The following is an 18,179-nucleotide window of genomic DNA, read 5'->3' on the forward strand; positions in this document are numbered from 1 at the left end:
TGCAGCTATAAATACTCACAATAACATCAAAAGTGTATTCATCCACAGCTGAAAATAGTCCCCAACAAAAGCAATGTTTTGTGCCCAGATGTTCTAGGAAATGAGCATTGTAAAATATGAGACTCCATACTTGGGCATAGGGGCTTTTAGTATGAGTTCAGTTTAAGCCTAAACCTAACCCTAACCCTGAGAGAAAAATGTCTCACATCCGGTAGAAGTTTTAAGGTGCCCTCATCTAAATATAGCCAACAATCACAGATTTGTCATCAATTCAGATAAGGCAAAACCTACGAGAAGAAATAAAACCTTATAGGGTAAAAGAGGGACATAAATAACAAAGAATTACCAGACAGGACCCTTCTACTAGAACACAGTAGTAGAATTGCAATATGGCAAAACTGGATAACAAATATATTTAATAAACAGCAGAGTGAAAGTCCTTGAAAACACTTAAAACAACTCAGAGAAAACACTGTAACATAAATGGGTGTTCAGAATCCAGATCGGTTATACAAAATAGAATAAAAAACAGAACAACAAAAAGCAGAGACAGTGACACTGACCTTCTCCGTTGGACTCCATTCGAGATGCCGTGTTGACAGTATCTCCAAACAAACAGTATCTGGGCATTTTCAAACCGACCACTCCGGCACAAACTGGCCCTAAAAGCACAAGGAACATAAAGTCAGACATCAAAATATTAGCAATATCTAGAAACTGCTGTCCTCATCACACAAATGGAAAGGATGAATTATTAACTCGGATAATGCCAGCCTACGCACACTGGTCCATTCCTGTTTCATGTCGAGTGTCTCATTAATTCAAACTGTGCGCCCATTAGCTGATGACACAGTCTAAATATTGTGACTGGGGCCTCTTGTAAATGACATCGGACTAAATGCCGCAGACGGGTCAAGATAAAACATCCGGAGTGTTTACTGTATGTCCAGAGGTAGGACGTTACAAATCACAACCGCCTTGCACTTGATATACACACTGCTGCCAGTTTACGAGATACACCTCGCTAAAACTAATACATCCACCCTGCAATAAATACATCCTGCTTTAATGATTGTTCAGATGTTGAGAGTTGAGTCAAGAGGACAAGGCTTTATTGAAAGGAGGCAGATACAAATGTGTACCATACATTTTAACAAGCAATCTTATCTAGTTGTGGAACGCATTATTGCCACTTTACACATACCGTAATTACAGTTTATCTTAGTCAACATCTTCTTTGTTTTGAAAGCTGTGCAAACATTGCGATAAAACACAAGAGGAGATAAAGCAATGTGCTCCTGTGTGTCCCATTTTGGGAGAATTATCTCTCACTTTCTTTGGCGGGAAAAATGTGTTGTTACCAATTTTCAGCCCATTCTTGTTTTTGGAAGGAAAGGACAACAATGTGTCAACAAAATACATTATGTTCCAATAATAAACAATATTTTAATAGTCAGATTTTTCTTCAACAATACAAAAAGGTCTGGTGTTAGGGTTACTTTTTATTTCCACTCTACACTAGATTTTTTAAGCAAGTATTGTACTTTTTACTCAATCATTTTACATTTTAAATTACATTTTAAATTACTTTATAAATTCAGATTATTTGCTAATACAAATGTAAATCAACTAATGGATAAACATTGTAATTTTTATATTTTTACCTGTAACTTAGAAAAGTTCTAAATACCTTTTTTACCACTGGCAATAAAACAATCTATACCAATGGAAAAAAGCAGAAAATAGATGTTGGGTTTGAGTCATCAGTGCTTTGCTCAAGGACACCTCAGCAGGATGAGCTTCAGCCATTATGAGAGGTCAAATCTGAGAGCGTCCATGTGACCTCGGTGCAGATGTGCCCAGCTGCTCTGACTCACCTGTGTGTATTCCTATCCTGAGACTCAGCTGGTCGTTGGGTCTGTGCCGGATCTTGAACGTTTTGACCTCCTCTAACAGCGCCAGCGACATCCCAGCGATCTCTCTGGCGTGCAGCTTCCCATTCCGCACCGGCAGCCCGGACACCACCATGTAGGCGTCGCCGATCGTCTCCACCTGAGCGACCGATCAAAAGGGATAGAACGTTAAAAAGGATTCCAAAAAGCACGTCTTATTTTTATTTATTCGTTTATTTGGCAGGGACATTGCACATTAATGAACACTTACAACATTAAATGTGCCAAATGTAAATATGCCGGATTTAGCTTTGAGCTACTTTCCATCCGCAGTCCCTCACATAAAACATTAAGAAAATTACAAACATAGCAGTACAAATACATAAAATGCAAGAAAAGTGCAAGAGTAGAATACCCAAGTATTTATGACGTGGCAATACAATATAGCAGCTTCGATAAGACGTCTAAGACTTCATCTTACTGGTCAATATTTAAATATACAAGAACAGAATGTAACATTACATATTGTACAGTAAGATGAAATTAAATAATCACTAATAAACCTTTAATTTAATCTTACTGAACAATATTACATTTGACATTCTGTTCTTGTATAAAATTCTATTTACGTGTATATAGTCTATTTTTTTTATTGTTTATGTCTTATTTAACTCGGTTGCTTTGTGGGAGGAGCTCGGGACAGAAGAATTTCATTGCCATCTACACTGTAGCTTATGTGCATATGACATCAAAACCAGATTGGAAACAAAGACTCCATAGTTGTCGTTATCATCCTGACTTACCTTGTATACGTCGAAGTTATCGATGATGGCGTCAAAACAGGTGTACAGATCATTGAGCAATGTGACAACCTGGATATAGAGAAAGAAGAGATTCCGTTAAGCAAACATACAACGAGATAAATACTTTTTAAAGCCGGTAAAACTGACAGGGTTTTGACTTTGCACGATAGATGTTAAACGAAGACTGTAAATCCAACATTTGACTCTTTCTTTGGGTTGAAGGCGAGCACATTGGGAGGGCGGTGTGTCTGCACCACATAATCTCTGCCTGTCTGTCGCTGGACCGCCGCCGCCTGCTGAGGCTCACTGACAAACACTTTTACAGGATCATAAATCCCGTCCACTGAGGGAGTATTACACACAATCCATATTAAATCCACCAAATTGTGTGTTCTAATAGTTGTAATGTAGCAGAAATGTCAGAGGTTGGCTGGCAAAAGTATTACTTAGTTTTCATCTTTGAAAATGTCTGAACTTTAAAAAAAAATCTAAGCAATATAAGCTCTTCTGTTTAAAGCACTGAAGTAAAAGCTGCATTAAAACAGGCCCATCGTTTTCTAGAAAGTTCATACAATGTCTTGAAAGTTTGTTAATTGTTATGTTTTAAAGGATAGGAATATGCTTGATTACAAATATTTCCCAAATTGGGATTAATAAAGTACATTCTATCTTATCTTATCTTAACAATATACTCCTTACAAAGTGCTTCATTTCCAACAGAATATAGTGTTTTCTCTACCATAAACACTTGATATTTGAAAATCAAACAATCCCATTCTCCTAGTTAGATGCTGGATAAACGTAATCATGATTTAAACATACAATTGGATATAAAGGAATTCTGTAAACTTCATTTTTCTCAATTACATTTTAGTAACACATTTAGAGGTGACGATAAAGACTTCAATTATCTTGGACATTTTTTATTAGCTTTCTTGACAGTCCTTGAACAATGCTTGAATTAAAAGCATACAAATCCCAGGTTAGTTGGCATTAATTTCCCGTGAATGACATTTGTCCCGTTCAAACAGAAAGTCGTTTTTGATGCTGTTTTTATCTGATCAGAATTCATTTTCCAGGCGGCTTTAATAAAGAACTACTTTGAGCATTGTCTCGTAATTATATCTACCTTTAGTAGACCTTGAGTTGTGTATCATGCACAGCTTTATGGTCCAGGGTTAATAACACTTAAGTGTTGCATAATACTGACGAGCTCTGGATGCAGGTTATAACATTACTTGCTACTTGTTACGCTTTTATCCAAAGTGACTTACATACTCAATACTGTGGACAATCCCCACAGGAGCAATTTGGGGTGAAGTGTCTCAGGGACACAACGACATGCTGACTGCAGTTACACCTCAGCAGCTTATGGATAATGCTAATTATCTCCAAAATGCCTGTTACGGTGGAAGGCCACTACAATGACAGGTCAACAAAAGGTGAACTATTTGATTGACAGTGGGAGGAAGGGCCAAATCTCTCATGGGGGAGGTGAAGACGTTAGACAGCTGCAGACACTGTTGGGCGCTCCAAAAAGGGCTGGGTAATGGATTTATACAACACAAGTGCGATGATGTACTAGTAAAACTGTGACTTTCATTGATTTTCGGATATTTTGTTCGACTTTTATCATAGACAATTGAATCATTCTGTATTGTTTACAGCAGGGGTGTCAAACTCAATTTCATCGTGGGCCACATCAGCATTATGGTTGCACTCAAAGGGCCGGCTGTAACTTTAAGACTATATAAAAATACATATATAAATATAAAATAATGTATTATCTTACATGATTGCCTCTGCATTGGATTATTATCGGATAGTGTAATAACTTCATAATTAACTACGTCTGAAAGCAGAAGTCTAGAGCAAATAATGGCAAGTCTCTTCAGTGAGAATGTCACAAAATGATTTAAAAAGAAAAGCCAAATTCTGGAAAAACAAAAAAAAGAAGTGACATTTTGAAATAAAAAGTAACTTTACATTTTTATTTTTTTATTCTGAGAACAAAGTCACATTTGAGATGCATTGTGGGACATGTAGTTCATGGGCAACGTGCTTCTGTAAAGTAGCATGTAACCGTATAATAAACATATTATATTCTTTGCAAGCTCTTGTGGGGCCACAGAAAATGAAGTCGCGGGCCGGATTTGGCCCCCGGGCCTTGAGTTTGACACCCCTGGTTTACAGGATTGATAAAGAAGTACATACATGTAGCGTAGATTCAGTTGACTTGTGAAACCAAAGGGAGCTGCTTGTTTACAGTTATATACTTGTATAGTCACTATATTTCTGGATCATATGTAACTGGATGGGATATTGTGTTGTACTGTATGAATATCTGGTCAAAGACTTGGTTTTAGATTGAAAAGGAGAAGATGAGAAGTTCTGGGGGGGTAAAACAGTCGATCTGAAGGTGTCAGATTGTCCTTCAACACGCCCTCTTCCTGGATGCAACATGTTGATAATGTTTCATCTGGAGAAACCTCCCTTTGATATTCAGAGAGAGATATGTGATGACACGAAGTGACTCAACTCTGCGTCAACATCTCTAACATTTAACGGTACTATTTTGAGTACTGCCCACTGTGGGAACTATGAGACACACTGTAGGTAGAGACTTGCTACTGGAGAGCGCTTTCATGTATGAACAGAGAAAGACAATTCACCGGCTGTGATCACGAACTGGGATTTCTTTTTACAAGCTTTTAGACTTTCTTGTTGAGAAAAGACAGAACACATACAAAGGCACGAGGACGGTTTGATGGCTTATAAGGGCCTTTATAGATAAAGAAGGTAATAATAATGGAGCAGGGGAGGAAAATTTCCAAAATGTATATATTATATTGTAGTGTTTTCAAATCACAAATATTTCCTTATTGCTAAATCTGAGTGAAAAGTATAATTGGATTTGGTTATCCACTGGAGATTTAAAGGTTGATGTTAATGTTATGCTTTTCACCTGTAAATGTACCACTTTAATCTTGAGAATATACACGTTTTTTTCTTGTAGATTGTCAGATTTTTACTCGTAAATGTACCAATTAAATCCCAGGAACGTTGTTTTTTTTTATCTTGAAACTTCTATATATTTTTCTCTAAATATTAGTCCCTTCCCCCTGCAATGTCTTTTTACCTCCAATTGCCCCATTACAAAGCTGTAGAAACAGTGAGTTACAGATGGGTATTTATTCACTGGAGGGTTGCAGTGACCGGGTTGCTGTGTACCTCTAGAGGCGTGCTCTCTGCAGACATGGACGTGAAGCCCACAATGTCGCTGAAGTAAATGGTGACGCTGTCGAAGGCTTCTGCCTGAACCGTCTCCCCTCGTTTCAGCTGCTCCGCTACTGAACTGTGAAGAGAGAGAGACATGAGGGCAACATACTCCCAGTGAAATCATGAAGAAGCAAGGGACAGTTAAATATAAAATAATGATGGATGTTTAGTTGACACCACAGATTGTCTCTAAATTAAATAACACCAATTGTGGAAAACATCACGTCAGGGTTGATTTTTGAGCTAATTTTATTAATCAATTTTCTCGTTAATTTGCATCAAGTTACAGTTTTCTGAGCCAGAGCAAGGCCTGCAAAATGTTAATTATTGTTGCTGTTTATTGACTTTCTCACACGAAACAAGAGTTATTTTCAATGGAAAACACTGAACTAAAGTTATATAAAAAATGTACATGTTAAACTGAAAAGAAAAAAAATAGACAGCAATTCATTAGAAAACTTGCCATCAAAACAAAAGGTCAAAGAGCAATGTCAGATAAAAAGTAAACAAAAATAATAATCAACTGTAATACACATAATATAAAATAACGATAACACCCTTAAATATGTTAATTGTAGTAAAAATATTTGGGCTCTATTGGGAATTAACCTGGTGTGTATTGATTAAAGAAAACACAGTAACCAAGTTTTTTTTGTAATAAGTTTGTAATTTCTTTCAGTTAGTTTACCACTTAATTCATGAATGTAACATTTTCGGCTGAGACATGAACCTGCGTATAGCTAATTTAGAAGTGAGAACAGCAAGTACAAAAAAAGACTCTTCTGATGCAATTGCTTCCTAGACACAAGTGCGGTGAGAAACAATATCCACCCTTTCTCCCAGGCTGTTCTCTGAATGTCTGGTTGGTCGTTAAAGGAGTGACTCTTTTTCAGCGCGAACGGAGGATAAATGGGTGAGACAAGAATGGATTTGCTGCTGTGGTGTTATCTCAACGCCTAAACGCACTATCATGTCTGCTCCTCTGTCCCCCTTAATGAGCACTTTGCCTGTCAGCTCTCTGCGAACCCTTTCATCTTCGCACCAGGGGGAAATCTGTGCCTAAAAGTGTGGTGTTGGGAGGGATTCTGAATCTTTAATTAAAACACGGATTTAACACAGTTGACTTTGAGCTGCGCTGGTGACAATCTGCCTATTTCCTGGATTCAAGTTAATTGGAGTTGTTAAGCTCTTGGAAGGAAGGACAAAAGTATGAATGTGGTTGTTCTTACTGTGGTAAAATTTGATAGAGGAGGTTTTCCGCTTTCCTTTTCTCCTCCAGGTAGGCTTGTGTTCGCTCCTCCACCAGGTTCTCCAGGTTGTTGGCGTACTGCTCCATCCTGGACAGCAGGTTGTTAAGAATACTGGTGCTGCCCTCCCTACGGAAAACACAAACACACACACACAGGATAGTTAGGTGATTAGATGCAAACTCTGTCTGTGAAGAGCTGTGTTGTCTTTTCCCAAACTGCTGCTAAAACTGGCTGTTCATTTTTTGGCATTTCTGGTCTTTTTGGTAGCAAGTGCTTTTGCCATGACTCCAAACATATCATATGTGACAGTTGGAGAGTACCTGTGATAAGCAAAGGTTGTGGAATAGTTGCTTTATTTTAGACACGTGGTCTAAGATCCTGATTTGGTTTGAAATAAGTTCATTTGTTATGTAATCAGGTTACAGTACATACGACATTTTTACAATACAGCTCTAGCAATCAGATCTGAGTGAAATGTAAACACTATTTGGATTTCAAATGTAGCTGTATTAAGAGAAACAATAAATAAAAACAATCCTGTTGGTGCCTTAATTGTCAAAAGAGTCCAGGTCCGAGCATTGACCCCTGTGGAAATCCTTATCTGCAATTTTAAAATGATGAATTATCTAAATATGCTGTCCAACTGAAGCTATCAGCACACTGAGAGGTGAGAAAAGATCCAGTCAGTAAGGTAGCGTTATTAATAACCAATATAAAAACAATAAATGATCCAGATCTGTGGAACTGAATAGCTATTACAGTGATTACATTTATCAAGCAATGCAGATCCAACAATTTGGAGAATGCAAACTGGATAAAAACACATTTGAGGCAGTGCAGGCTGACATATCCCCAACGTGTACTCCCCTGTGTGCCAAAGTCCAGCAACTCTAGATCCCACATTTCCCATAATGCTACCAGCAGCATGTTTTGATTGAACCTTCCCTGCCGGTAAATGCCCAGCTTGTAACACAGCTTTCTGTTCAAACATTTTAGTCTCCTGGCCCAAGCTGAGACAACAGTGATGACATTTTCTACAGGATTATTTTCTAGACAAATCTCCTTTAGACCCACGGAAACTGTTTCACAAGATGAGCAGATACAACCATCACGAGTAAATGAAATCTATAGGTGTAAAGGTGAGGGAGTTTGGAGGTTAGATGGCAGTGTGGATAACTGAGGTTAAAAGACACAGTTTTCGGTTGCTGTCTGCACTCCAACATGGCCACCTGTGACCATTGGCAACCACTTTCAAAACAACAAACTCTCTTTCTGGCCAGTACCTTAAATGCACCAAAAATGCATAGTACTGTTCAAGATATTTATTTGTAACTCTGTGTACAGTATCTCTCATATATAAACATACATAAAAAGTCTCTATTTACATCTCTACTGCTGGCATGGTAGCATTTAAAAGTCACGTTATAATTATATAATCCATGTATTGTATAATGTTTGTGTCTCAAGGGATTTTTACATTCATATGCTTACGCACACACAGACAGACAAACACACACACACACACACACACACACACACACACACACACACACACACACACACACACACACACACACACACACACACACACACACACACACACACACACACACACACACACACACACACACACACACACACACACACACACACACACACACACATTGACTCAGACGGAGCAAGAAGGTGAGTCATCCACAGCGCCGTGGCGGCTAAAAGCGTCAATGCCTGGCCCCCTGCCATGTTTGTTGTGGGTCACAGAGCCTACACACACCCACATGTAGTTTAAGTTTAAAGGACAACACATCAGAGGGAGACATGAAAGACGATGATGAGAACAAATCACAGACATCCATATTTTCCTTCCATTCATCCAAACTCATAGTACCGGCGAAAACTAAGAAATGTCGGTTTTATATATATCGTATATGCTTATTTTCGAGTGATTCAGGGATAAAAGTTTGACCATTGTCATTGGAGTGTTGTGGTAAGTTCAGCCATGGAAACTTTGGGATGTTAGCCTTTGCAGACCATTAACATGCACAAAAACCTATAAAACCAACTATAGTTATTAGAAAACCAGAAGAATTATGCTTTTTTAGAGCCTCTTATTCTATGAAGTCGGAGGATTTTATATATCCTTTTAGGAGCCAGTAACAATTTATTTCCTCGAATATTCTCTAAAGGAATTGTTATGTAACTGTAAATTAAACGGAAGGCTAATGGACAGGTAGTTGTAATTTGGTTATGGTTTTAGGATAATGGACACAGTTTACAGTTGTTCCATTTGATTCATTATAATGTATTGCTTCTATAACTGAGCAAGGCTTTTAGTCGGCACGGCAGGTCACATAAAACATGTAAGAATGCAGGCGCCATTGCATTAAGGTTTATGCATAATGTATTATGGTTTTTATTATCTTAATTTCAAAAGTCATTTTGCAATATTTGACTTTTAAGTTTTAAATTGTTTTGTTTTGTCTTTGGTGTAACACTGTGTGTCTTCCCAAGATAATAACGTCTATTATCTTAGCATGTGAAATGAGTTTAGAGACAAGCACATATATCAAGAAATATAAAAAAGGACCAATAAATAGTTTTCAATAATCATTTACTGTCCTTTTTATATGTAAATAAAGCAGATATTTCATACAAGTTCATACAAAATGACTTTTCTTTCCATAAAACCTACATTATTAGAAAAAGATTGACTGATTTACACCGCTATAACTATTGAACACGTTGTGCAATTGCTACTAAAATACATTAGATTTCCACATATGAAATCTGAGTGATCCTGTAAAATGTGATTTCACCAGGAGATGAGCACAGAGCAGCCTGATTAAATCATATTTTAAAAAAGAATCTCAGCTTTCAGAATCAGAATGGCTTTTATTACCAAGTAGGTTTACACATACAAAGAATTTGCTTTAGTATAAGTGGTGCATACAAAGACACAGAAGAAATAAGAGAGAAGAATACGTAGCAAAATAGAAATAGGACTGTTATGACAGCTATTTAAAATATATATTTTAACACTATTATAACAATAGTTCATAAGACTTAGTTATTCGTGCAAAGCTGTAATTTCCAGGATTTCATTTTTTATAGCATCATGGCTGTCATCACACAGATCTGGATCCAGGCGCTGATTAAAAGCTACAGTGTAAAAACATGTACTACTATTTATAAAACAAATGCAGAACACTGCGGGTCTTGGCAGAGGGAAGTGTTCTCTGAGTGCTTTCTTGTTTACAAAGAGGCTTAACATTCAGGAAGTTTAAATCTCTGCACTGATGTCTGAGACTTTTAAAAGAAACATATGTATTATGATACGTAAAAGCAACATTTTAAAAGCCCCACCCTGAAAGATAGAATCCCAAGGGTTCCCTCGACAAAAAGCAACAAGATTTTTCCTTTGGATTTCGGAATATTTTAGAGTATAAGAACATGTTTATGATAATTAGATGTTTGTTCAGTAGGATAATCTCCACATATTAACTCCACTTTATGATTTTTGAAACATAAATGCAATCGCCAGAAGTTAAAATGCAGCTACATACGATCGCATAACTTCACCATCGCTAAGCTAAAGGCGAGTTAAATTGTTTCGTCATATGTTAGCAACCACATTTTGTTTAATAGAGGCTTTGGACATTCATGAGTGGGGTATTACTGACGTAGGCTATATCATGTCGTAGCACAAAACGTAAAAAATCTCTTGAGGTTTTGTTAACCGCAAGTTAAAAAAAACAATGATTTAGATGAGGGAACCGGATGCTAACTCATTTTCAGGTTTCAGGACTCATTCCCGGATCATGTACAGTGGGAGATTTGATGTTCTCAGGGAGAGGTCAGTTATTCAGGGGAAGGTCCGCTCCCTGTGTGGGTTAAAGCTTCGGTTTACCCTCTTGTTACCGCGTCCTTCAAGCCAGAGCTCAAACACCAGAAATAACAGCCCATCCATCACGTCATGTCAACAACATGCATTTACCTAATGAAAATAACCGGCAAACACAGCATTAGGCCCTCAGTGGCGAAGGGGACGTCAACAGGAGGCGGGGCTTAGCGCTCGGCTGTCAAGAGCATCCTTGAGTGCTTCTGAGGCCGTCAATCACACACAGGGCTCTCTACTCCAACGACTGCAGATGGAAAGCCATACATCACTGGCTCATCCTGCATTAACACACCGAGCTAACGGGGGAGAGGTCGGGCTACAGGAAACACACACAGATCTGTTTATAGAGAGACTTCCAAACAAGATCCAACAAATCAACACGTGCATTTCGAGTTTTGTAACAGCTGTCTTTAGAGGATCGTAGCTGCTGTGGATCTTAGCATCTTAAGGAGAGACACTGCAGGCAAAAACAGAGAGTTTAGTTTGGTTTGATTCCATAACATGTACTTTTTCAGACTAGTATTGGTTTGTATGTTACTATCTGTGTCTTTAGCTTTCTTCATTTGCATTTTGAAACCGGAGCTAATTAAATGTGTTCTATTGCAGTAGCACTTACATGTACCAAACTTTACAGATCGACGCATATCTTTATTTCTACATATGGGGTTTATTTTTAATATCTTTTAGAGCCTAATTTATAGAATATTTTATTTCTAAAACCATGGCAAAACGTTATTAAATCTGGCTTTATCCAAGGTTACTTTCCAGAGATTAAGCATATTGGCACAGATAACGTTTACATGTAAAAACCTATTCACATCCATGAATCATCTGAGATCAGCGACCTTTTAATGCAAACATTTGTATTTATCCTCCCCATCACATTCCTGTGAATACTGTTATTTCTTGAGGTTCAAGGTTTAAAGACTTTACAATACCGTATTGCACAAAGCAGCGCAGCTGTAGTCTCACGGATTTGTTTCACAAATGCCTAGCTCATGAATGTAATTGTCTTTGGCATCCGACTCTGAAACGTCTGACGTCAGAGTGGCCTTGAACTCGCCAAAAACAAGGTGATGTTAATAGCTTTGACGAAAAACAACAAAGGCGCTGAAGTCTTCACTTTGGTAGAGAATTTGTTTAAGCACATAGATCGCTGCTTTTAATAGCACTGAGTATTATCTGTGCTTATCGTAAAGGGCCCTTCACCATTATAATAATAATAATTTCAAACTTCAGCAGACATAAAAAACACACTGGAAGCATCATTGTGAATATCTGTATTTAGATATCTGGACAATATCTGATCATACATGGTAATAACATACTCCTAGTACTAGACTCCTGGTACTAGGATGGGTTAAATGCAGAGGCCACATTTCACTGTGTGTGCTGTGTGCTCTGCATGTCTGACCATTAAAGAGGGTTTCATCCCTCCCAATTCTATTCTATTCTAAAGCTGGACTTGAACTTACGAGCTAACAAGCTAACAAACGTAGCCACCATAGCTAACTTGGTTAGGTAAGAGTGTCAACTTAGCTGCTTTGGCAGTTGATTGCGCTATAACAGTCTCTTCAATGCAGCAATTTGGTGGTCCTGTTCGTGTATTTATGTTTTGTTCCTGTAGGCTTTGGAGAGTTGGGGTTGGGGTTAGGTTTGGGGTTCTTTGTTGCAGCCTATGAGCCCGGCTGTAACAGTTATATATCCAAAGCTAAGCTGGATCCCACACAGCATGATCAGGTTTGAAGTAACAAATTCCAAGTTGCAATTCAGTTAACTGAACCATGACCAGTGTTTTGATCTGCACGTCACAACTCAATGAACAGAAAGGTCCACCTTCTGCTTGCAGAACATTATAACTTCTGGCAGCAAGAAAATCCATCTCCGCAATCCTGATACAAACACCTTAAATATACCCTATAACACCTTGAAAACATTTACCCTTTTTCCTACATCGTGTGTGGAATCCTACATATTAAGGAAATGTCACAGACACACATTCAGTATATTTAAAAATATATATATATTGTATGGCTGCATTGGTACATCAAATTGAAATGTTCCAGATGTCCTAAGTTTATGCACAATTTTACTTAATTTTACTTTAACAAAATGTGAAATCTCTTACGCTTGAGTAAAACACAGGCCTTATTCCATAACCCATGACTTCGAGATGTGCAAAAATGCTGACTCAGGCACTCCATTTACAGAATGAACCTTTCGAAGAAGATTTGAAATTAATCGTGTAAAACCATAAATTAGGTAATTAATGAAGTGAGAAGTAGGGTCATTTTCTCATAGACTTCAAGACAATCAGACTTGTTTTTCCAACCATGAGTCTGCTGGCATGTTTAACTTTTGCATTGGCTGACTTTTTAGACAATTAGCCAATCCTTTTATACGCTATAATTTAAATGTGTGTTATATGTGTGTGTCACTTTCAGCAGTGATGCTTCATAAAGTAACTCTTTCTGACAGAGCTGTCCTGCTCGAGGGAAAACTATTGTGCACTTCCTGTGTCAACAGAAAAACTCCTAACCGAAATATGCATATGAATAATTCATGGTATCATTGAAAACAATACCAGAAACATTGACTCACACTTTCCTAGACAAACACACAGTCAGAGATGGGAAGGCAGCTCAGAGCCCTTGCTGTCAGGAATCACAAACAGCCTTTTATCTCAAATTGTCCGGGTGATTCCCAGAACATGATTCCTTTTCCTGTTTGTCTGCTCGAGTCTCTTTAACGTATCGACTCGCACGGCAGCGAGGGAGACTTCAGGTTTTCAACACGGTGTTCACATGTTGAGTTGGCAGGGGAGAAACTAATAGTCTGAGAAAGAGCAACCTCCATCGAATTGAATTTGTCAAATCATCTCCGCTTTGAAAAAAAAGGATGGTGTAGGAAACGTTCAATTGATCACGGGTTCACTCACAACAATGGACAATTTACCCCAAAATGTTTCAAGATTCAAGGCTTTTATTGTCATTCGTACATAGCTACAGTGTAGTTATGTCGATCGATGGAAATCTTAGGTCCCAGGCTCCTCAAACAGTGCAACACAATAAAATAGATAAAATAGTGCAAGTAAATACAATAAAATAGAATAGAAGTAGTGCCATAACAGGTGGATGTTATGGATGTTCTTAGTTCAGGTGTTTAACAGTCTTATGGCCTTCCCTATGGTCTATGGTCTTACTTACCACACTGTATGTCTTGATCCCTGAGGTGGTTTTTGGTAATATGCGTGATCAGACTCTTTCACATGAGACTGGGTAATTAAAAAATGTGAAATGTGGCTCTTACTTGTTGAGTTTGGCCATGTAGATCTTGATGTAGCCGAAGTCTGCCCTCTCCGCGGGGTCTTCGGCCCAGCAGCCCTGCATCAGGATGGTCAGCTCCTCAGAGTGGCACTTGTTGTCCGTCGTCGGCCGAAAGTACGGCTTCTGACCGTTCCTCACCTTCTGGACGATTTCTGTGAATGAGAGGGCAGGCGGCCATCATCTCACATGTCATTCATGCTGTGGAAATGCATGCTAACTGTACTTTTGTATGTGGGGGTGGACAATACAACTCAAACAACTGATATTCAAACAACCTTCAGTAATGAATTCGGAGACGCCTTTTTTTAGTGGCTTTACAATGAATCCACATATCTATGGTGATTTTGAATGTTTCATTAGACCATACCTGCTTATTTAAAGAAAGTACAGAGAGTTATTTACTGGTTATGAAACAATTAATACTCATGGCTCTGTATGACCCACATAAGCAAACAAGACTATCAGCAACAATATTGGATATCTCTATATAATTACTCCGAATGCCCGTGCCACATGTGAAATGAGACAATATCATTTCAATGTACGCATGGCGAAAGAGCCTTTCAATTTATTTTCATCTGCAAAGTTTGTGAGTTGAGTATAAAGTCACACGTTTAAACTTCTTGGAAGAGATGAAAAACTAAAACGGGTGTCTTTTACAAACGTTTAAATTGAGATGATTACGTTTTATTGTCTCTTTCGTAAACGTGGGGTAATTAATCTCTGCAGCTGCTGATCACTAACTTCTTAAACCTAGAATTTCAGGAATATTGATATTCATTTGAAAGTTCTGTATTTCCGTTAATGTGCTATTCCTGCTGGATGAGTCTTAATATATTCAGACTTTCATATTTCTCCTCTGTGATGAGTTAATTATATCAATCAAAAAGTTCATAAGAGACTTCCTGCCCAAAATGAGTCCTCCACATTCTCTCCTTTCAGTTTTGAAGTCATTTTTTTTAAGCACAGAATGACGCTCTGACACTGGAGAACAGGTGCAGGCCGGCGCTGCACGCTCTCAGCTTGTTAATGACTTTCAGGCACTTGTACAATCAGCATTGAGCGTGCCATTGAATAAAAGGAACATCAAAATCTGCACATGGAGGAAGCGCCTCGGGAGAGTTTCAGACTTCCACTCTGGATGCGTAAAGGTTGAACTCCTGATCTCAAATGGCTTTCTAGGTTAAGCTTTTCATGCCGTCGCTAAGAAGAAACAGCAGTGGAGGTAAAAGTAGATGCGGGTGAAGAAACCGGTCAAACCGCAACATGTGTGCAGGAAGCCGGGGAGCAGAAGTGTCAGCAGTGATTAAGCTCTGATTTTTTTAGACTTGGGTAATTTAAGAAGATAACAGCAATGTGTTTTTCCTGTGAGAGAAAGCTACTGCAAAGCAAGATTTCTCAGGAAAGCTGCTGTCCAAAGGTATCTTTTTCACAATAATGATGTCATATTGAAGCTACTGTTAGCCTTCTAGCTATGAGCTACTTTGAACCAATTTCTTTCCTTTTTTTATGTTTTTTAGGCTCAACTTAAAGTGTATGTAATGTAGCAAAAAAAGTCGTACATTTCAGAATAAAACACTTTGCAACTTCGGATCAACCCACAGACGCCGATTCATGACAATAGGTCTCTTCAAATTCTAAATGTTCATGATAGTATGGTTAACAATTCTTTGCCTTAATCATGAGTATTTCTTGATTTCACAATATGATTGCAAAGTAATCCACTGCAGGAGTAATGCATTGCAAGCGGCAGCATCTTAACTTTGATGAGGTTTATCGAACCATGCAAAGTGGTGGAAGTCCTATTTTTCTTTATAAATGTAAAATGTGTCCGTCGTTAATTACATACTTTAATGTCAGAGAACATCAACGTTAATGCTTTAAGATTTATTTTCTAGTAAATGTAGGATTTTAAACTTAAACCTTTTCTTTCTGAAATCTGTCGACTTGGCTGACTTGCTGCTGTTGATGCTGTTGCCTTCAGCTACCTGATGTGTTTTACTGGTTTGTATTCCTTTATTTAGTTTGTCTCATTGGCAGCTTCCTCGCTAAATACAGGACACATCTTATTTTGCTCGTAGTCTCTTTTGTGTGCTTTGTTTTGGTATATGTCACATTTTCTTGACCCAGCTATGAAACTGTTGTTTTTGTGACTCCACCTGCCTTTGACATCTGGACAGCATGTGTTCTGTGTTTGTGTACGGAGCTGCAGGGCTGCGATAAAGTAGTTTGACCTTACCAGGGTCCCCTTTGAAATGTCAGGGAGAAGCCAATGAATGAAGTTCCTATTGAGTGAGTCTGTTCACTCTTCAGAAACACTTCTCAGAGTAGTTTCAAGCTACATAACGTAACCAATATATGGTTTTGTTTATGATTTACCGACACAAAAAACAGATTTATCCGTTTAAATGTCTCTTTTTTGTGTTTACATGTTTGTTTGCTGCATGCTTGAGTGGTCAGCTGACCTCGGTGAGGCCTATAAAAGACACTCTGTTTACCTTTAGGGCTGAGGTCCATGCCCTCCACATAGAACGGTCCATTCCTCAGGGCTATTTCCTGCAGTATGATGCCAAAGCTGTACACATCCCCCTTCTGAGTGCCTTCAGGAGGATGGCGGTCGTATATGAGTAGCTCGGGAGCGGTCCACATCTTCTCTGGGAAACCAAAAAGCAGAAGAACTCATAAAATGTCTGACGGCTAATGTTTTACTGAGAGGATAATAACTTTGAATGCTGCCACCGTATTCATGAACTCCACTTACTTGCATAGAGTGCGTGCGTGTCATCGTTTTCGCAGGACGAGCGGAAGCTGGCCAAGCCATAATCCGTGATTTTCAAAACAAATCGACTGTCCACCACGCAATTAGATGACTTCAGATTTCCATGGCAGCTAATGTAGCTGTTGTGGAGATAGTTCATTCCCTGGTGGAGAGGAGAAGTCAAGCATTTTTTTGTTTTCCTCCACAGCAAATCACACATAACACACAAATCCAGACATATGGAAATAATACACCCTGACAAATGGATGTATGCTGAAGGTTTTCTTGAAAAGAGGCCATGTTTCGAGGGCAAAGTGTCAGGGGAATTTCTGTCAAATGACTGCTAATTCCTTTGGGAAAGGGACTGAGGGTACTGAATGTGCTTGTGTTCAATATGTTGTGGAAACGGTGAGTCAAACATCCCTCTTCTCCGCAGAGTTATCTGTGTGGAGAAATGTAGCCGGAGAGCTCCGTCATGCATGCAGTTCAATATCCAATCCATCCAAGTGGATTCTGACAGAAGCCTCTTTGTGAGGACAGATTAAAAAATAATCTTCTGATTTAAATCCATGATTAGTTTCATTAGGCTGGAAGGACAGTTTAAGCTACGTTTATGAATATGTTTCTGTCCTTCTTTGCACGTTATAAAAGCAATATAAACAGTTTTTTGTGCCTGTTGGTCCTTCTAAATCTTTTATTTTTACAGTTTCACAAACTTTCCATGTGACATGATGGCAAGAGAGGCATTTTTTTGTGTGTCTCAAAAAGCATCTAATTTAATATTGAAAAGCGACCTTTTTGCAAACAATTATATAAAAACATATGAGGAAGCACTACAAACAAAAATGGAACAAATACTCTGGTGATCCATTTTCTAAGACTGATCTAAATTGATTTTGACTAAAGATACGTTTTACCAGGATACATTTTATATATTTTCTTCTCACTTGCATCTCAGGGCTTTCATATATTC

General features: G+C 38.3%; 1 protein-coding gene across 2 annotated transcripts in view; it reads right to left on the bottom strand.

The window, feature by feature from the left end:
• The window catches only part of LOC117558806 (atrial natriuretic peptide receptor 2), a 76,210-nt gene that overhangs the window by 1,652 nt on the left and 56,379 nt on the right, over window positions 1-18,179 (bottom strand). The window contains exons 13-20 of one of the 2 annotated variants that reach the window (XM_034235203.1): window positions 17,210-17,369; window positions 16,947-17,111; window positions 14,432-14,600; window positions 7,204-7,350; window positions 5,927-6,050; window positions 2,696-2,764; window positions 1,878-2,052; window positions 564-662 (exon numbers count right to left, since the gene is read on the bottom strand). In XM_034235203.1, coding sequence (XP_034091094.1) covers window positions 564-662; window positions 1,878-2,052; window positions 2,696-2,764; window positions 5,927-6,050; window positions 7,204-7,350; window positions 14,432-14,600; window positions 16,947-17,111; window positions 17,210-17,369 — 1,108 coding nt within the window. The remainder of the gene's footprint in view (window positions 1-563; window positions 663-1,877; window positions 2,053-2,695; window positions 2,765-5,926; window positions 6,051-7,203; window positions 7,351-14,431; window positions 14,601-16,946; window positions 17,112-17,209; window positions 17,370-18,179) is intronic. The other variant, XM_034235204.1, reaches the window with a different exon arrangement.

Source organism: Gymnodraco acuticeps, unplaced genomic scaffold, assembly GCF_902827175.1.
Source record: "Gymnodraco acuticeps unplaced genomic scaffold, fGymAcu1.1, whole genome shotgun sequence".
Taxonomy (NCBI): domain Eukaryota; kingdom Metazoa; phylum Chordata; class Actinopteri; order Perciformes; family Bathydraconidae; genus Gymnodraco; species Gymnodraco acuticeps.